General features: G+C 37.6%; 4 protein-coding genes across 5 annotated transcripts; 2 read left to right on the top strand and 2 right to left on the bottom strand.

The window, feature by feature from the left end:
- Positions 1-1,216: 1,216 nt before the first annotated feature.
- On the top strand, positions 1,217-3,112 carry LOC140786921 (cytochrome b561 and DOMON domain-containing protein At3g07570-like). The gene is made up of 4 exons (XM_073135637.1): positions 1,217-1,471; positions 1,558-1,957; positions 2,107-2,390; positions 2,663-3,112. The coding sequence occupies exons 1-4, from the start codon at positions 1,262-1,264 to the stop codon at positions 2,891-2,893; spliced, it is 1,125 nt and encodes a 374-aa protein (XP_072991738.1). The 5' UTR covers positions 1,217-1,261; the 3' UTR covers positions 2,894-3,112.
- Positions 3,113-5,475: 2,363 nt separating this feature from the next.
- On the top strand, positions 5,476-6,867 carry LOC140785672 (RHOMBOID-like protein 13). The gene has a single exon (XM_073133633.1). It carries the CDS (start codon positions 5,617-5,619, stop codon positions 6,430-6,432), a length of 816 nt encoding a protein of 271 aa, XP_072989734.1. The 5' UTR covers positions 5,476-5,616; the 3' UTR covers positions 6,433-6,867.
- A 754-nt stretch (positions 6,868-7,621) lies between these two features.
- LOC140787488 (transcription factor RF2a-like) lies at positions 7,622-12,148 on the bottom strand. The gene is made up of 4 exons (XM_073136427.1): positions 10,875-12,148; positions 9,467-9,599; positions 8,872-8,956; positions 7,622-8,400 (listed from the first exon to the last, which is right to left on the bottom strand). The coding sequence occupies exons 1-4, from the start codon at positions 11,561-11,563 to the stop codon at positions 8,057-8,059; spliced, it is 1,251 nt and encodes a 416-aa protein (XP_072992528.1). The 5' UTR covers positions 11,564-12,148; the 3' UTR covers positions 7,622-8,056.
- A 915-nt stretch (positions 12,149-13,063) lies between these two features.
- On the bottom strand, positions 13,064-19,491 carry LOC140785875 (3beta-hydroxysteroid-dehydrogenase/decarboxylase). Of its 2 annotated transcripts, none has more exons than XM_073133956.1 (11): positions 18,689-19,491; positions 18,416-18,586; positions 17,995-18,111; positions 17,813-17,892; positions 17,078-17,276; positions 16,487-16,601; positions 16,100-16,274; positions 14,555-14,711; positions 14,267-14,333; positions 14,024-14,190; positions 13,064-13,360 (listed from the first exon to the last, which is right to left on the bottom strand). In XM_073133956.1, the coding sequence occupies exons 1-10, from the start codon at positions 19,157-19,159 to the stop codon at positions 14,033-14,035; spliced, it is 1,710 nt and encodes a 569-aa protein (XP_072990057.1). In that variant the 5' UTR covers positions 19,160-19,491; the 3' UTR covers positions 13,064-13,360; positions 14,024-14,032. The 2 variants fall into 2 exon arrangements, 1 of the variants encoding a protein (XP_072990057.1); XR_012108530.1 differs by having other exon boundaries at positions 13,220-13,360; positions 13,923-14,190.
- Positions 19,492-19,578: the final 87 nt, after the last annotated feature.

The raw sequence follows: 19,578 nt of genomic DNA, 5'->3' as shown, positions 1-19,578 counted from the left end.
AGAAGAAAGCGAATAATCCAGCATAATAAAATCCATTTTTCTTCTTCAAAACAATGGGCTGGTTTTGAAGGAAGCCATTGACGAAGATGACAAAGAAATGTGAAACAAATCTAGCCACATTTAAATTGATCGGAAGATATATATATATATATATATATATATATATATATATATATATAATATTATTTGCAGACCACTTTATAACTCTACTCTCTTGATTTAATCGACTCCATCTTCTAATATGGTATTCCAACAATTACTTCAAAGAAGCTTCTTATAACATGATGTGTAATGCAAACTTTTATATGCAATCATTAATACGATGTGACATCATAGCAAGCTTTCTTTTTAAAGAAGATTTACCAAAAACACTCTATATTTTGATTATATTTTATGGCACACTAACCGACTACCATGAATTAAATTAATTACATATATATAATAAATTAGTATCTTGAATAATTTTTTATAATTAAGATAAAATATTCTTTATTTTTCTATTTTCAGAAGTAATACAAATATTTTTCTTTGCAACTGTTGTTAAATTAAAGTTTAATTCTGAATATATTTTAAGCATTAAAAGTAAATTAATAGGAGTCATACTAATGAAGGGAGAATTACATTTTATTAATGTGATTTTATCTAATCGTAAATAATTTATATATTTTTAACTTGAGCATTTAGCTCTATCATGGTTTAAAGTAAAGTGTAACTGTTATTTTTTTACGTCTATATTTAACGATACTAACCATTAATTGATCACACTTGAATTACTAATATCAACGTTTTTTTTAATCAAAAAAATACTATTAGAATTATTCAGCATTACTAACTTGTCAGATAATATGTGTGGGCAAATAATTGCATTTTGATCTGAACCACATAGAGGTTAAACGATTAAATTGAAATATAGAGGGTTATTTTTTTGATATATTAATATGGTATAGTGTGAATAATAATAATAAAAGTAAAACTTAGGGTGTTTTATCAATGCAATTTGACCGACAATATTGCTTGTCTTTGTGGATCACATGCTGGATTCTGATCACATTGGAATAAAAGTCAAAAGAAATCTATAGGTACACAATCATATATATATATATATATAATGGTTTGTGGCCACCCTCAAAGGCTCAACCACCCATCTTCTTCTTAACATTTTCCTTAGTTTATATTATAATCTAGCTTATATTATTCTAATCCTTCACATTCCTATAAAAGATTAACTCAATTTGTCACAGAGAAATCAACACAAACAGAGATGGAGATGGAGAGGAAGACTTGTTTTTGTTCTTCTTCTTCTTCTTCCATCACCATCACCATCCTCTTCCTTTTCCTCTTCTCATTCTCCCTTGTGAGCTCTCAATCGGACTCCTGCTCCTCTAACCTCGCCGTCAGCCAACTCATCCCTTTCAACACCTCCTCCTTCAACTGCTTCCCTGCATGGACCTCGGAACACTTCATCATGAGGGTATATGTTAAATTCGAGAGAACTCTACGTGTTTAATAAAATGTCTAGAAAGAAGTACTAACGTTGCCAATATTGGTTACTTGTAGTACGCTAGGACTGCGACGAACACCTGGAGCTTCGTCCTCTCGGCGCCAGACACGGGGACGTACATCTCCGTCGGCTTCTCCTCCGACGGCCGGATGGTCGGGAGCAGCGCGGTCGCCGGTTGGGTCACCGGCAGCGGAGTCGGGATCGCGAAGCAGTACAGTCTTGGGGGGATGAGCTCCGACAGCTGCCCGCCGGACCAAGGGAGCCTGCAACTCGTACCGAACACCACGTTGATCGTGAAAAGCTCGTCGCGGCTCTACCTCGCCTTCCAGCTGACGGCTGCGCAACCACAGCCCTACTTGATCTACGCCGTCGGTCCACAGAACAACCTGCCGTCGTCGGACAACCGTCTCATGACGCACTCGAATCAGGCCTCATCTTCCATTAACTATGTTACTGGTGAGTGAGTTTGGTATTAAAATCTATTTATCAATTTATCTACCTATCCTATATCCACATGGCCTTTGAACCTTTTACTATAAGATAACTCTTAGTTTTGTTGCATGGAAGCATTAGCTTGCCATTGATTTAGGTATTTATACATGCAGGTGTGGTCTCAGACGCTGGATCTACGTTTGGGACTAAGAGATGGCATGGATTCCTAGCAGCGTTCGGATGGGGAATTCTGATGCCCATAGGGATCGTGATGGCTCGCTACTTCAAGCATCGTGATCCCTTCTGGTTCTACTCCCACATCTCAATCCAAGGGATCGGGTTCGTCTTCGGGGTAGCCGGCGCGATCGCCGGCTTCAGCCTCGGCGACGACGGCCCGGGCAACATCGGCGCCCATGTAGCCCTAGGGATCACCATCTTGGTCTGTGGATGTTTGCAGGTAAATCAGCAAGATTAATGTTGTTGGCGATATATGGATTGTTTACAAAGTTAGGTATAATAGCTAACTCAACATACATGTACACTATTTACAAAGTTAGCATGATCATCAATTAAGAAACAGGGGATTTAACCACTCTTGACTAACTGTATGTTAGGTAAAAGTAGTGGGAGATCGTCATGTTGATCCTGCCCAACTAATAATGAGTTGCAACTATCCTGATACATAAGACTATTAATTAATAGTAATTACTTGTGTGTGTTTGTTTTCAGGTGTTGGCATTCCTGATACGCCCAGACAAGTCCTCAAAGATCAGGAGATACTGGAATTGGTACCACCACAACATCGGACGGGCGGCGATTATCTTCGCCATTGCCAACGTCTTTCTGGGGCTGTCGCTCGCCCACGAATCATCTTCCTGGAGCGTATTCTACGGCATCTTCCTCGCGGTTTGGGTTCTTTGTAGCGTTGTTCTTGAGGTGAAGCTATGGAGGAGGGATTGATCCACCCCTTGGTGGTGTCATAATACACATAGACATGCTTCTCTTACCTTGTAGCAGAGCTATATTCATGATACTCCATCATTTTGTTCCATTTTATTCTTTTTTTTTTCCTATGTATTTAGTTGGAGATCGTACTAGCTCTTGACACTATTGTATTCACTATTGTATTCACTATTGTATTCATTTGTTTACAGCCAGCGATATAGCTAGATTTTACTACATAAATCTCTTACCAGTCCATATCCTCTTTTTAATACTCAGACTCTATAAATCATATATTCGTCGATCAATTCCCATATCGTATATATTAAACATTCAAAAGCAAACATGAATAAAGATCACAGTCCAACAACGACAGGATCCCTTGATTTTTTTTTTAAATTTCTCTCTTAACATGCACTTTAAAGAAAATCATCTATGTAAGATCTATGCTTTGGAGCAAAACACCTGAACGGATCCATTGAGCTTAAAGCTCTGAACACCTTCATGCCAAGCCTGCCGTCGAACATCCGGTCGAAAACATCAGAGATCGCCGCCGCCCCTGTCTCGCCGGCCTCCCTTATGCTCCTCTTCAGCCAGTCGCCAAAGCTCTCTCGGACGGAGAAGTGATAGCTACGCAGAAACGCCTGCCTCACCGTATAATCATATCGCGCGCGAGGTGCGTATACCACATCACTGGCCATCGCCGTCGAACGAGGGACTAGATGAGCGTCACCGGAGTCCGGCTCCGGCCATCGGAATTCCGCCATCGGGAGCACTCTTCTTGTTGTTAGCATAACAAGTAAATGTGAAGGATGCATGCATATATGACTTGGCCCAAGTATGAAGTCAATATATATATATATATATATATATATGGACATATGGGTACAAGATGATATGGTCAGTGGTTCAACCACACTCGATAGAAATAGACCGGTTGGTGTCAATGGTTGCACCGACTACTCTACTAGTTAGTACTACGGACCTCTATGCATGCTGAGTTGTCCGGCTCTAATTGGTTTAGTACCCTGACGTGGCCCATGGGCTCCACTGTGTTGGTGAAGGTTAGAGGAGATATGGTTGCTTTCCGTTACTTTAGGAGTCGTCATAAAGGAAGGCAGAGAAATGCATAATGTGGTGTGGATGTGGTTTCTCCACAAGTAAGCTTAATTTTGGCAGATATGATATATATATATATATATATATATATATCCTTTTATGATTGTATCTAAAAGTTTGTAACTTGTAGCTATAAATAATCTAATTTAGAGTAACTTACACTTTATCAACTAGTAGTCTGAGATTATGGATTCAATTCCATAGTGAACCATGAATGTTAGAGGTAATATTTAGTCATTTTTCTATTAAAATAATATATATACATAACTTGGATCTATTTTTGATTATTTTTTTTATATTTATTTTTGTGTACTTTAAATTTAAACACTTAATTAGAACTATATACTTGGTGCTTTAGTAGAAAAATATATTAAATATTATCCGTAGCCTCTATAAAAGGATTTAAATTCATTAGGTCTATCATTACCGTTGAAACCTGACTAACTATCGGTCGCAATTTAACATAAATTATAGTGAGTTAAGTGCTTCCGTTTGAAATAAATAAAAATTAATTAAAATTAGGACAAATTATGGAAGTAAACTATAGTTTACCATTTAACTTAGTGTTTTTTTTTTCAAATATATACCCTTACAAAATCTCTTATTTCAAGTTAAATATCAAGAATTGTATAGAAAAAGATAAAAATACCTTTTAACTAAGAGATATTTTTAAAAACTAGAATAATAATTTTTTATGTCAAAATAATTTAAGATATCTATATAAAAAAAGGAGTTTAAAGGGAATACATGCAAAAATTATGTATTTTGAGAAAGAGATATATATAAATAATAACGTTATATGGACATACAAACGTATAAGGTAAAAAAAAAACCCTTTAATTTATTTCTCTTTTGACGCAAAAGAAAAAAATGATCAGGTTTAGATCAAATAGTGGTAAAAATTATCCATTTTAATCTAATTTCCAACGTGAATATATAGATAAAAAAATAAATTAGCGATACTGTAGATAAATGCAAGTCCCCAATACCATGACTGAAAAAATTTGGATGCCTAATCGGATCGGTTGTGATAGTATCCAAACCCGCTATGCTTCGGTTTCTCTTAGAGGTCCAAAGAAATCTCTGGATCGGGTTCGGTTCCAAATCTGGAAGGGGGGAGAAGGATAGAAATTATTCCACATTGATCCAGAAAAGAATATTAGGGCCGCATCGCAGCTCACCTCGACTCAGAAAGGTAAACCAAGATCCCATCTAAGATCAACTCCCTATTGCAAGAAACCTAGATTCCCCATTTGCTTTCGCTCTGTGTTTCCATAAAGATGCAAGCTTTCAACTCGTTTCGTTTGCGTTCTTAACTCTCAATCGATTAACTACGTCTCGTGATTTCCGTCTTATTTGTTCCAATTGGTAACCACCAGTGTAGAATGAGAATATATGGTGTTCTTTATGGCTTTCTTGTAATTGTTGAGCAGATTCTTCGATCTAAGGCGGCTTAAATTTTTTTTCGGCTGGTGGTTGGATTCAATAATTCTTCACCATTGGATGCTGAGTTAATTGCCGCAGACGCTTGCGATTAATTTGTGCTTGTAAAGGTGTAGACTTATACGATTTGAGAATTCGTTGGAGATTCTATTTGTAAGAATTAGTTTGACCTTGGAGAGATGGGAAAGCCGCTTATCTATGAGATTTTGCAGAAGCCGGTGACTAGTAGCATGATAGGAATATGCTCTGCCATTTGGTTCTACATTCAAAAGAAGAATATTGGCTATGCTGATGTAGGTTTGAGTTATGAAGCAGCAGTTCAAGGGCATTACTGGAGGATAATTACATCCGCATTCTCCCATATCAGTGTTGTTCATCTAGTTTTTAACATGAGTGCACTGTGGAGCCTCGGGGTCATAGAGCAGCTGGGCAACATGGGTCTCGGCATAGAGTTTTATTTGCATTACACTCTTGTGATGGTCGTGTTATCTGGGTTGCTAGTTCTTGGGATCTATCATCTGCTAATTCAGAAGTTCAAACTGGATTATTTCAGGAGAGTGACGGCAGTTGGTTATTCGTGTGTGGTTTTTGGGTGGATGACTATACTTGCGGTGAAGCAGCCCTCTTCAAAGTTGAATTTATTTGGAGTTCTTTCTCTGCCAATCAGCTTTGCACCCTTTGAGTCACTAATCTTTACGTCCATTATTGTTCCACAAGCAAGTTTCATCGGCCACTTATCAGGAATTGTTGTTGGCTACTCAATAGGTTGGGGTTTAATTCATGGAATGAATAATTACTGGGCGGTTTCAATGCTTGGATGGATTATTCTGGTGTTTATATGGAGCCTGAAGCGCACTGGAGCTTTTGACTTCAGTTTCATAGAGATCGAGCCAGTTGCAGTTAACTCACTACCTACTGTAGGGTTTGTTGCTTCTACTAATGGTGGAACTTCACAGATGGATACACTTTCCAGTAGAGGTGCAGCTCTTGTGTAGCTTATAAATCTGATCTTGTGGTTTTCTTAGTCTGATTGATGTATCTTCTCCCCATATTGGGAATCAACTTGTTCACACTTTTCCGGATGCATGTATAATACACACAGCTTTAAGCTTTTAACTGCCAAAAGTTCTAACAGGGTCTCCTCATTGTCAGTGCAGTATTTGATCAGTGTACAGATTTATCACAGAATTTGGTAAGCTAAGGTTGATTTGTGATATGCATCACTTTTGCTGAACCATACTCTCCTTGTGGAGGCTGACTTGGCATGTAAAACTCATAGATCACCTGATGTTCTAATTGTGATATTTTGTTGGTGGAACATCTAAATTCTTCAGTTTACAAATTGATGATAAAGCTGAACTAGCTATGTTTGACATTTCATGGCATGTTGAACTACTACTAATAAATTTCACAAATGACATTTATTGTCCTGTGAGCTGTATTTTGTTCGTTTATGTTCTTCCAATAATTCTTTTTGGATGCCGTATTTTGTTGGTTTATGTTCTTCCAATAATTCTGTTTGGATGCATACTTTTGTAGGGCCTTGTTGTTATGCATAGGAACTTTACTATGCACAAGTGCTTATATCCTGCACAACAGACTGGTACACACCCTAGAAAGTATGGAATGGGAAATGAGAACTAAATCATGAGTAGAAGATGTCCATGGAGTGATTACTTTTATCTTCATATGCGCATTTTTATTTGTTTTATAGGATCAAAATGCTAGTTTGAAGGATTTCAGCATCTGGAGGTGCTGTGAAACGTGCTTAGCTCACAGAGGATAGTTGAGGTCAAAGTATCTTAATTTATCTGAAGGCAAAATTGAGTCATTTATGTAATAAACTTCTTTGATATATCACTGAAAGATTCTTAGTATATGTTTCCTTTGAATAAATCTCGAATTAATGCAAGGAGTCTGCTTCACAAAACCTTCGAGATCAGTAAATTTGCCTGCAAATGACTCGATTTAGTGAGAGCTCTCAAAAAGATCGCCTTCTTGCACATAAGCTGAAATATGAATAATGGAAGCATGGGCAATAAATTGCAATTTTTACACATGTATCATTTTTAGTGGAAGTTGTTAATCTAAGGGCAGCGGATATAATGCACCAAATGCTATAGCATATCTCAAATCACAGATCACAATCAAAACATCTCCCTGGCATCTCTACTATTTAAAATCTATCTGCAATGAAATCCTACTTGATGATTGATCCACAAAAATATTTTACACAAACAACTTGCATCTAATGAATTCTCCAGAGAAAAGAAAAAAGGAATAGTGAAACTAAAGGTTCCTATCCATCAAAACAAAATCAATAACTACTTAAGGTTCAAGCCTGCCCGTACAACAAATAAAGTCACTCTCATGTGTATTAATGCCGCTGACTAATCAACACATATCCAATGCACCTTCGAAGAGTGGAGCAAAGTTCTGGTGATCCATGAAAGTTTTTGAGATCATAAACTGATGAAGAAGAAACACAAATGGTAAAGCATCTAAATCTTATCAACCTCAACTTTCTAAGTAATCTTAGCAGTCTTTGGTGATGAAGAACCATAGGCATGTGATTTAGCAGATTCAACTCTGCCATATGACTGTGTCTACCATCACTCGTTAAGTTCGACTGGTATCAGATTTTCCCTCTTCCCCTTGGTCTTGAGTTGTCATTGGTCCCTTCATTTTGAGATCCGGAGGTGTCTGTTGCTGCTGCTGAGCCTGCTGTGGATAAGACGGCCGCTGCAGCTGAAGGTGATGTTGGTACAGTGGCTGTTGATGAATCTGGAGTTGCTGTAGCTGCTGTACTGCCAACATTGACTGCATCGTTTGACTATGGTGATAAAATTGCTGGCCTGCTCCGAATGAGTGTGGTCCAAAGTTCATCATCGATCCACCATTCACAGTCTGCCCCGTCGCTATCTTCAGCCGCTGAACCTCGGTTTTCAGGGTCTCATTTAAAGCTAAAACAACAACACTGGATATAAATCTTTCAACTTTTGAGCACACAAGCAATTGCTAATGAATTATGGAAGTATACAACCATCACTTTGATTTTTCCTAGAGTGAAATATGGCGAAACCTTCCAACACAATGTATCTTAGAAGATGCAGTGAATAAGCAGGAAGGGAGGAGTAAAGGAAATGTAGGAGATAAAGAAAATTATGCTTCGGTGTCTCCATTGCTTCACCGGTCAATTTATAGCCATTCATGGTGATACCAGAAAATAGGCTTGTATATACATTAAGCATAAAGAGGTAACAATGGTCCTAAATGCTTACTATGACAATCAACATTCCCAGGACAAGTGAAGTTAACACTTGAACTCAACAAGCTGGATACCAAAAGAGTTGTGACAAATGTCATCATGCCAACATTGATAGCATACAGTGTAGCAAGACAGGTGATTTACCACATATAATGAGAGAACTTACCATCTTGCAAGTGAACCTGCTGCTCCATGGCTTGTAGACGCAGCTTCAGCTCACTATTTTCAGCTGTCAGCCCAGTAGTGTCTCTCTGCCATTGCAGGCAAATGAGCATTTCGGTCAATCTAGGTAACTAGCCTACGGTGAAATTTTACTAGGTAAGTAATAGAAATTCAAGTTAACAAATTGCTCGACAAGAAAAAGAAACAAAGTTTTCAAATATTCACTTGTGGAAAATTCTGAATATGTTTCCCATCCCATGTTTCCATGGAGTTGTTGGGAAGCATAAAATACACTGTTACTAATGAATGCCAAGAATATTTTATACCTCATTCTTTACCTTCTATGCATATCATATTTTTCGATGTTTATGCACTTTCTATATTTCCTTTTGATTCAATAACATAGGTGATTGCCAATCTGGAGGGAAAATAGTGGAGGAGGGCACATCATAATCAGCTGAGTGTGTCACTTTGATCGAATAGGCTGAGCCAGTAACAATGACATAAAACACAATAGAGTGAAAATGGACAACTTTTTTTTTCCACTTCTTTTCCTTCTTTGGTCATAATTCCATATATTAACAGAGGAACCTCTCTACCTGTAGCAATGTCAATTGAGCTGACAGTGTTGTTGCTTCCGTTTGCAGGGTTTGGACCTTTCGCTCCAGTTCAGCAATGTAGCGCATTTTTCTCTCCTTTGATCTTGCAGCTGACTGCCTATTTGCCCAAATCCTATAAGATCCCAACAAAGCGCACATTAGTGTTTAAATCATGTAGAAGGAAAGATGAAATTCTTCCAGAATTTAATAGTGCATATTATATGAATTTCAAGATAAATAAGCTGGGGCACCAAATACAGTGTCATGTATCTATACATACCTACATGATATTCTCTTTCTCTCAAAGACTAATCCTTCGATAGTGCCTAGATTGATATTTAACATAATATTATACACATATCTACTGATCAAAATACATCACCAAGTCTCTTCTGAGAGCATAACATGAAGAATGAAATCCATGAACTAAAAGTTGTTTCTAGTTGAGCAGAATGCCAGTACTAGGGCAAGAAAGAAACTGGAACATTGTGAAAAGGATAGGGAGCTTTCTCATATTTTTAGTTATCAATGTTTCAAAGGCATTAAAGCAAAGATTCGCTCCACCACTTGACATAATATGTATCATGCTACAGGCCTATAGCTGTCCAACTGCATAATGGTGCAGCGGACACCTTTGCGTGAGAGATGAATAATGAATATAAACTGTAACTCATCTTATCCATGATGACGTACAGTCCTAATTGCTTTACTTTAACCATATTACATGGTTGTCACTTGGGACGTATAACAGAACAAAAAATAAGTGGTTGGGACTCGAAGAGGTATAGCGAGGCATTGTGAAATTCTTATGTTAGACCTACTGATGCATCTTATAGATTAACTTTAAGAGGAGTAATAGCCAATGCCCATTAATGAATATGCAAAGAACAAGAATATAAGCTAATACTTATCTGATAAAGAGATATTGCTCCATTGTAATATATACAATTACTGAGAGATGCAGAAACATATTTAACAAAATAAAGACATGCTATCCACAAGATGTCAATCCTCTGTATCACAGACGAATACAAGCTTCAAAGCTAGATGCCTCATTCAGTATGCAAAATTATAGGTTCTTGGGTATTTGGAAGTAGATTTCATTGTTGAGAAGGGACTCACTGCTGATGTCAAAATATTATTCTCATTACAAAAGCAGAGAAGATAGTAACTAGACATGCGTGAATGAAGAAATTGTGAAGTCATGAATAAAAGATTTTCGCATTACTTCTGTTGTACAACAAACTAGCAACCTAAATTCACAAATTTAAAGTTAACAACAAGAAAAAAAATATAAAGAGAGAATCATATATTCACAAAATGATTCATTCAAAATCTATCTCCAAGGAGGATTAGTTATTCAATAATGTTGTTAAAGAAGTAAAGTAAGCAATTTAACAACTCAAACCTCTTCGCCCTCTTTGGGTCTATGAGGGCCAAATCGGCAAGCTTAGCAGCTGACATTGCTTTCTTCGCCTCCCCCGGTGGCAGCCCTTCCCCAATTGGCCCCAACAGCTCTGGCTTAATCAAGGTGGAACCATCCATAGACTGGCTGTGCTGGTGCCTTTGTCTTAGCCTCTCATTAGAACTTGAGACCCCGCTCTCATTCCTCGGAGGAGGATTCGCAGCACTAGATGGAGGAACACCCGCTGTGCCCGAAGACTCACCCTCAGAGAACCCCGATGAAGTCGCACAAGAAGAATTGAACTTCTCCACGTCGATGAACATAGAAAAGAGCTCATCATCGTTCTCATCAGACAATGATGGGCCATCATGGGACCCCACAATCCCAAGGTCACTATCAAAGTTTAGGTCATCCGGAAGGCTTAGGATCTCTGAGTGGGCCCGGCGGTGGCCGGGATTTCTTGTAGGGAATTCGGACATCCTACTAATGTCATGGCTATAGTGCCCAACATTCTGGTGCGCGGCATGGCCGAAATGACCTGATTCTGGAGCTGGGCTAGAGGAAGAAGGCGAGGGATCTCCCATCACCGAGAACCCGCTCGAGGAGGATCCATAGGCCGGATAACGAGAAGACGGAGGTGGTAAACCGCCAGCGCCACCACCTCCTTGGACCGAGGACTTATCCTTCTCCATACGTATTTGATCCTGTAAGCCTAATCTGTTTTTTTCCAAGCGACCACCTTTCTAGGACGAGCAAGGGGAAGAATACCAAACCCGATTACGATCTCAAACAGAGAGATGCCAAGACCCGAATCTCTTTGAAAAACGAGGAAAGAAGCTTTCTTTTGTGCAAATTTGACCAAAACTATACTCCTCTACTAAGAAAACCTAAACTTGATGCACAGGTTCTAAAGAAATCCAAGAAAAGGGAAGGAAGAACCGAGGAACTCAAGTTTGGGCGAAGGAATCGAACAAAAGGGCAGCTCCTTTTTCCTCCGATTCTAAGAGTTGACAAATGGGTTACGAGGGAAAGGACCGAACGCCTCTGAAGCAACGATTAGAATCCCCAAAAGCTGCCAAAATGCGAAGAACGACCGGTGGTCCTCTCGATCCGCGTCAGCTATAGAGAAGGAAGGGCAGAGAGAGAGAGAGAGAGAGAGAGAGAGAGAGAGAGAGAGAGAGAGAGCACAACAGGGGAGAAGACTAGAGAGTAGACAATTTCTTTTTATCTTCAAGAAAATGGAAGCTACGAAGGCATTCGGTTCACTTCTCAAGAATAGAGAAGAGTAATTATATAACATAATCTTATTAAGAGAAGGAAGACAGTGACAAAAAACAGTCTTTATTAATTTGTTTAATACGTGGTAAATATATGAAAATGGCTTTTTTTTTTAACTCTTCCAGAATGGCCAATAAAATTAATTTTTAACAGAATATTCATAATAATACTTCTAACAATTTTTTTTTTAAACTTAACAACACAACAATATATATATATATATATATATATATATATATATATAATTAAAGTACGTTTAGAGTGCAAAATTATGGTTCATATTAGATAGCTTTTGAAGCATGTTAAATAATGTAGACGAGAACAAAATAATCTTTCTTTAATCTAAGTTCATTTTAAATCCTGATTAGTTAGATTTAATTAACAAATGATATTTTTCGAAAGATCACAATAATTTAAGTAATAATTATAAATATTTTCAAGAATATAGAGGCAACTAATATATTTGAAAAAATATAGTGGCAATTATGTAAAACCAGTTGGACAAGATATGTGCAAAGGTTGCTAATAGGTTCGGAATATTTACAAGCCGCGCTGGGCTGGGCCAGCTAAATTAGGCTCCGAGTCAATCTTACGAAGCCCAACCCAAGCCCACCCGGAGTTCCTCTCCTGGAACTCACGTTGCATAAATATTTCCGAATTCAAATTCCAGTGGTTTAACTTCTAAATAACCTCGACTGGTTAGTTGAAATCTAAATTTAAAAACAAATCAGTAAAAGACAAGCATACAACCCGATTAACTATTTGATTAAGATACTTATGGAATCATGAATATCGCCTATAAAAAGTTTCTTATACTGCAGTAATAGTGAGAGATAGAACATGCACCAAGAAGAGCAAGATTGAAGGATTTTGGATTGTCCTGGTCAAGCAAGAAAACAAGCAAAGGACCAGAGTTGCATAATAAAGATCAAACATATGGTAAGCTTCTTAGATCTCAGGTGCTGGAAACATCTTTCAATAATGAAGCATATTATGACATATGAAAGAGAATCTTATACAATCCACATACACATCCTACAAATTTATGTCATCCTGAATTGCAAACCTATCTCCACTGTAAGCATGAGTTGCACTTGGTAGCTCTCTCACAGCTGCTCCAATAAATGTCTCATTAAATTGCTTGCTAGGGAGGAATAAAATTGAGAAATGCTTGGTTGTGTGAAACTTTTTGTCCACTTATCACCTGGTACCTGACAAGTACACAAGAAATTTCTGAAACTATAAAATCACTTGATTTAAGATAAGTCACCTAGAAGCACATAGGATTGGAAGTTTAGTTACATGTACTGAATCAACATAAATGAAACAAGTATAGGTCTTCTAAAGGTTTTTCTCATTACAGTATAGATGGTTATCTTTTGAAAAATGAAACTAGACATTTTATCTGACTTCTTGTGGACAGAAGAATATCCAGATAAGTAAAAGATAGTAGATAATTTAGTAAAATTGTCCTAAAGAAACTACATATTCCAGCTCTCTTAGCAACTGATACTGCAACATCCTAGGAAGTTATTGCTCAATGTCAAAACTAGGCTGTGACAACAAGTATATATACGATTTCCATAAATGAATATATACGATTTCATAAATGAACAAAAAGTCCTCGAACATGGCTGCATTGATAGTTTTTGCTAACATGGAATGCATAATAGTAGATGGAAATGTTGCCGGATTTAATATCTTATCTTGAAATTTCTAGATGTGACAAAATTGCTAATCATCACATGCTTAGACTAAAATTTACATAAATACCTTCCTATAAGCATACATCCTTGAACTGGTAAAGTGAATTCCAACAGCAAGTATGTCACAGTTATTGTTTTTATGGTGAGGTAAAGCATCATATTTGTCACCTTCACAGACTAATTCTGGGAGACATATGTAGGCAAGAAATGTTGGATTTTAGCTAGCAATTTTCTCTTCAAATAATTAATTCCAACCAAGGCAGCTGTAACTAGTCTGTCCACTTCCTCTTCACACTGTTCATATACAATGAAGATAGTGAACATGCATGTCAACCCTGCATTAATAAATAGGTTAGAAAGTTGACAAATTTTTACAACATCCAGAAATTAAGCTCAGGGTCAATTTATTACCAGCACCAACCAATACTGCCAGTGAAAAATGGAACAGCAACTTGAGGAAATATAAAGAAGCAGCTGCCTGAAATGAGAAAGCAGCTAGTGATCACATATCAGTTTTCACTTTTCAGTTTATTTACAGAAAAGCATTGTTCATGATAAATAAAGATTAAGCTTCTTCTCTTGGATCCGCTGCTACCACGAATTATCACAACATTGCTATCAGGGAAAAAAGGAAAAGAAGAATCCCCACAAATAGCATTACAGATGTGCAAAGATCATAAAAGGCCTTTTATCACTAACCTTAAAAAGGAGTTCCCAATCATCACCTTTGGCCAGTACCTTCAACAGATAAAAACCTTCATTCCATATGGAAGCTGCCAAAGTGAATAAATTTCTCATGGTTGATTCTGAGACTTCAAAACAAGCAGAAGGTACCTTCTCAATTCTCATACCAAACCTGCAAAGAATTTCCTACTACGAATTCAGATACCAATCAAGAATGGTGCTCCTAAATTTAAAAAAAAAAAAAAGAATATTTATCTAGATCAAGGATGCCAATATTTGAAATTCCAAGGATCTCTCACTTGAAGCTTTCACCTTCCTATCAATCGTAAGGAAAATAGGAAATATTTGAGCCTGGGTGCTAATCAATCACAGACTACAATTTGTAGCACATTGGCGGAGCTAAACCACAGGGAGGATCTATGAGCTTCAAGTTCATCATCTATGAGTTTGAGGTTTTTTCACGGAGTATATTTTCTACCAAAGTGTGAGAAGACTAGAAGAGCTTCTACAAATATCTGTGTGCTAGGTTATATCAGAGATTAATCATTGAGCACCATAGAGTTGAACCAAGTTGTCTACATTGACATCTACATCAATAGAAGGAGTTCAAGAGTTTAATACACGTCGAGTTAAGAACGACACAAATATAAGGTGTTGCATGTTAGAGGTGAGAATAACACGCAAAACCTTCCGGTTGCAGCTGATATATTGCCCTAATACATTAGTAAAGATAAGATAACCAATCACATGTGAGGATATAAAGATTTCTCCACTCTTACTAATTCACCCAGGTGTAGACATATATAAAATTACTAGACCTGCCAGCTTTCTCAGCTATCAACAACTGGTAGAAGACCCAGCAGACGAGATAGAATAGCTAGACTGGCCAGATTCTTCAACAATATTAAAGGATACTAAGAAAAGGAATCCCAATTATGAAACACATAAATTTTGCCCTGCCCTCTTGTTCCATACTATTCTTGAGTAATTCATTATATTTGAAAGGTAGAGGCAATAAATCCTTCTATGGATAGATATTCACTTCTTTGACTATAAATTTCATGAGACAAACTATGATGTCTAAATGGGAGAAAAAGGAAGAAACCATCTGAGATAAAATTAACCTAGAAGAGAGGGTGGAATAACAAATGTGTCGAATCTTTTAGCAGATGGGGAAAGTTGGCTGCATTCGTGGATGCCACAAAGACAAGAAGCTTCACCAACATATGGAGACTACTTCAAGGTGATATTTTTTAGACTTCCGGAGGTTGCTTTTCAATTGTTCCCAGCAGGACCACTGAGGATAAGTCTCTGGTTCCTAGAAAGAACTGGTGGTAGTTTGGTTATGCATGTTCATAAGTATTAAAGATGCCTTATATTGATCCACTGACCAACTTGGCCTTTCACAGGATGATGCAGGCAAATATGTTGGCTACAGATGAACTAATGCATTCTTACATATGAAAGGTTACTGCACAATAGGCATTCAGAATGAGAAGGATTTCAAAGACTAGTGAAAATTTCTGGATAATCATGTCGAATTGTGAAACTTGTACCTACATTGATGAAGGTAAGATCCCATGGATAAAAAGAGTGATCGAGACCAGCAGTACAACTTTAGCAGCTGATGATATAAAAGTCCTTCCAGAGAGCAGAAACCAGTAGAACATCATAAACAAAATAACCAGAGAAGCAAATGTTTTCTTCTCATCTCTCCATAGTAATATATTAGCAGCTGCAAAATGGAAACTTTCAAAGTTAACCAAAAAAACTCAAAATGAGAATTCTTTAGATAGAACATCTCTAGGTAGTTCAAAGGAAGAAGTTACAAGAAATGCATAACAAATCACCGTGGGAAGAAACTGAAAATATTAATGTTATTCTCTCTAATCATGTTGCTGAGCTAACAAAGAAAGAAATGTTCTGCATTATGCAAACTAAACCCACCTACTCCACTGCCTAACACTTGATCTGCTTTTGATGCCTTTAAATCCCGTTCTCTTGAAAAACTTGAATTTTTTGCTAGTTCTGAGAACGAATCAATTGTTCGCGTGACACCATTCTGTATATTCATCAATAAGAAAACAATATCAAAGGAAATTTCGCTTTAAAATTACTTCATCAAAATTTATATAGTTCTTTAAGAAGCAGATTTGTGCATATATGCATCAAATTGAAAATTTTAAAAGTTAAAACCATTACAGAAAAAAAAAGGAGTTGTGAAAGGTTACACATATTTCATGTATCACAATCTTGATGCTTACTGCCAGATAACTAGAACACTTCACTTCTTACCCACACAAAAGTAGACAAGAGGAAAAACTCATCATATTGTCTCAATGCAAACCAACAATGGTCCTCCTAATAATGCAGGAAAAGACTGTTATTTCCTCAGGCATAGGCTACTTACTTGTTTCCTTAAGTGACGAGGAAGGATTATGATATGAAATAGATTAACAATAAGAGGAAAGAATAGCATATGGAACCTTAAAGGAAAATAAAAAAATGTAGCAAAGCAAATCCGAGAAGCATGCTCACCTCCAATGATAAAACTGGAGAGTACCCAAGTAGTCTTTTAGCATTAGAGCAATTAAAAGTTCTCGTACATGAGAGAGCATGAACAATAGCAGGAGAAACCAGTGGACCAGGGGTTTTATATAAACCCAACTTATCTTGAATCAGTTTGGTGAGCACAACACCTAGCAGCACAAGCTTTATAGGAAGATGTACTGTGGGCCTGGACATATCAAATATTATCATCTTCTGATAACAGCCAACTTGAATTGAATCTTATGGGATGCAGAAAAATTAATGGAACTTTAATGGAACCAATAGTACACAATAAGACAAATTAAATAAAAGGACATAACAATATTTGCAAATCCTAGGAATAAGACCAATTTTCAAAGGCATTAATCAGTTAATAAATCCTAAGAAGTTGATATTCACTCTATTTGAAACATGTTTGCAAATCCTACAAACTATAGAAGTACATAGTATTGCTGAATCAACTGAAAAAAAATGTAAGCTTCATTTTAGGAAATCAATGGAGAGAGGTTCACTAAAAAGCATCTGCAAAATGCACATAATATTGTTTAGATTTCATCATTTTTCTTCTAGGGATCACTTTACATAAAGCACTCTTTTTAATGATTGAATTCACCATTCATAAATCCAAACACAAAAATAAGTGACAAAGAAAACAGCATTGACAGTACTTTAATTTTATCAACAACCATAAGAACATAAAGAGAATGATGCGTCTGAAGATACCTCTGATATCCCAAGCCTTCTAGTATGCTGGAAAAGAACTCCCAAAATTTCACTGGTTCATCATTAGTAACAAAGAAAGGCTGCCATGCAGTAGTCACAAACCATCATGCATCAGTCCTGACAACAATCAGCTAACGATGAATATGAAACAACGGGATGTCACATATCTTCTAATACAATACCTTTCCAGCAATGGAAGATGAGTCTGATTGTAGAGCTCGTTCAGCACAAATGTTGGCATGGGCCACATTCTCCACATAGGTAAAGTCACACATATTTTGCCCACTTCCTACAATAAGCTGAAACAAAAGGAATTGTTTCTTAAGGAAGATGCTATTACTCATAGCTCTTACAATAACCAGAAGATTACAACCGGTGCAGCATGGATTTAACAATGGCAGTGGCATCCCCAAGTTAAAAAATAAATATCTAGGGATTACACTGCCTTCTGCCATTAGTTATAATGTATTCAAAGTCAAAATCAGCAAATCAAAAGCAAAATCTAGATACTCGGACAATTCAATGGTTTGGCTCTAATCTACTTCTGAAATAAAACATCAAAAGATGCATATTAATTAATTCTGTCCCACATTAGAAACATACCTTACCGCAGACTGATCTCGCATACCCAACAAAAAATGGCAAAATATTTGAATCCCCGGGTCCAAACGGATTACTCGGCCGTAAAGCACACGTCCACATCCCATCCACTCCATTAGCGCTCAACACCATCATCTCTATTTGCGCTCTCAACTCATTCAAAACATCCTCAAACTACAACAAGCCAAAAGAAAGAAAGAAAGATTTAAAAAAAAACCCAAAAATAGGGTTAAAATCATGTTTTGAAAACAATCCAATATACCAAATCCCATCAACCTTATCAGGGTACGGCAACGACTCATCCCCAGAGCTGATCTCCCTGACCCCATCGAAGACCACGTCTGCGGAGCCAGTGTACACGAACCGCCGGACGCCGGCTTCGCGGCAAGCGGAGATCAGATTACCGGTGCCTCGGACGCCGAGAGAGTGAAGTGCGGCGAAATTCTCCAGTGAAGCGGCGGCGGATGCGGTGGTGGGGTCAACGTGGAAGACGACGGCGGAGTTGGAGATGGAGGAGAGGAGTTGGGTTCGGTCGGAGAAGTCGGTTTGGAAGTGGGTGACGAGAGAGGACTGGGGCGGGTCGGATGGATCGAGCGGGCTCGTATCCGCAACCCGGACGACCCAGTGGCCGGATGAGAGGAGGGAGGAGACGAGGAAGCGGCCGAGGAAGGTGGAGCGGCCGAAGGTGACGGTGCACTGGGTCGGGTTTTGGTCGATCGGAGGTGAACCGGGATCGGAGATCGCCATTGGAAGGGGGGGTAAGGGAGGACGGAGGATGACAAGAATTGTGACGTTACCTACGGTGTTTTCGCTTGTTTTTCACGGCGTCTTTTTTTAACCTTTTATTTATTTTATTGATACAAGATATAAAGGTGGAGGAAGCTTTTGCTCACAGCAAACATGCTTGGAATTAAAATAAAAAGCTCATTTTCTATTTTGTTCCAAAGAATTAGTTCAAAATTGAAAAGAATTTTGCTCAAGAAAGAAGAGAATAAAATTAACAAATGAATGAAGCAAGAGTGATGGAGTGTGATACAAAAGAACAAATAAAGTTTCTGCAAGAGTGATGATGTATTGTCTCTGCCTGAAGTAAAAAGAGTATAAAAGAACAAAAGAAAATTAAAAATGAGATGCATTGTAAAGTATCCAAATTCAAACATCAATAG

The sequence above is a fragment of the Typha latifolia genome, chromosome 4 (assembly GCF_019914945.1).
Source record: "Typha latifolia isolate L0001 chromosome 4, TyphaL0001v2, whole genome shotgun sequence".
Classification (NCBI taxonomy): domain Eukaryota; kingdom Viridiplantae; phylum Streptophyta; class Magnoliopsida; order Poales; family Typhaceae; genus Typha; species Typha latifolia.
The sequence above is the reverse complement of the archived record's forward strand: the minus strand, read 5'-3'. Positions and strand labels throughout refer to the sequence as shown.

What these genes read in the sequence shown, in the direction of transcription:
- LOC140785875 (XM_073133956.1), bottom strand. Translation starts at nt 19,159, where the DNA reads ATGGCGATCTCCGATCCCGGTTCACCTCCGATCGACCAAAACCCGACC. An exon ending in CGAGATCAGTCTGCGGTAAG is followed by an intron (nt 18,112 to 18,415) that starts GTATGTTTCTAA and finishes CTTTTGTTTCAG; the next exon opens with CTTATTGTAGGAAGTGGGCA. An exon ending in GGGATCTTACCTTCATCAAT is followed by an intron (nt 14,712 to 16,099) that starts GTAGGTACAAGT and finishes AATTCTTTGCAG; the next exon opens with GTTTGGTATGAGAATTGAGA.
- LOC140786921 (XM_073135637.1), top strand. Translation starts at nt 1,262, where the DNA reads ATGGAGATGGAGAGGAAGACTTGTTTTTGTTCTTCTTCTTCTTCTTCC. An exon ending in CGGAACACTTCATCATGAGG is followed by an intron (nt 1,472 to 1,557) that starts GTATATGTTAAA and finishes GGTTACTTGTAG; the next exon opens with TACGCTAGGACTGCGACGAA. An exon ending in TTCCATTAACTATGTTACTG is followed by an intron (nt 1,958 to 2,106) that starts GTGAGTGAGTTT and finishes TTATACATGCAG; the next exon opens with GTGTGGTCTCAGACGCTGGA.
- LOC140785672 (XM_073133633.1), top strand. Translation starts at nt 5,617, where the DNA reads ATGGGAAAGCCGCTTATCTATGAGATTTTGCAGAAGCCGGTGACTAGT.
- LOC140787488 (XM_073136427.1), bottom strand. Translation starts at nt 11,563, where the DNA reads ATGGAGAAGGATAAGTCCTCGGTCCAAGGAGGTGGTGGCGCTGGCGGT. An exon ending in GACCCAAAGAGGGCGAAGAG is followed by an intron (nt 9,600 to 10,874) that starts GTTTGAGTTGTT and finishes GGGATCTTATAG; the next exon opens with GATTTGGGCAAATAGGCAGT. An exon ending in CTCAATTGACATTGCTACAG is followed by an intron (nt 8,957 to 9,466) that starts GTAGAGAGGTTC and finishes CTGCAATGGCAG; the next exon opens with AGAGACACTACTGGGCTGAC.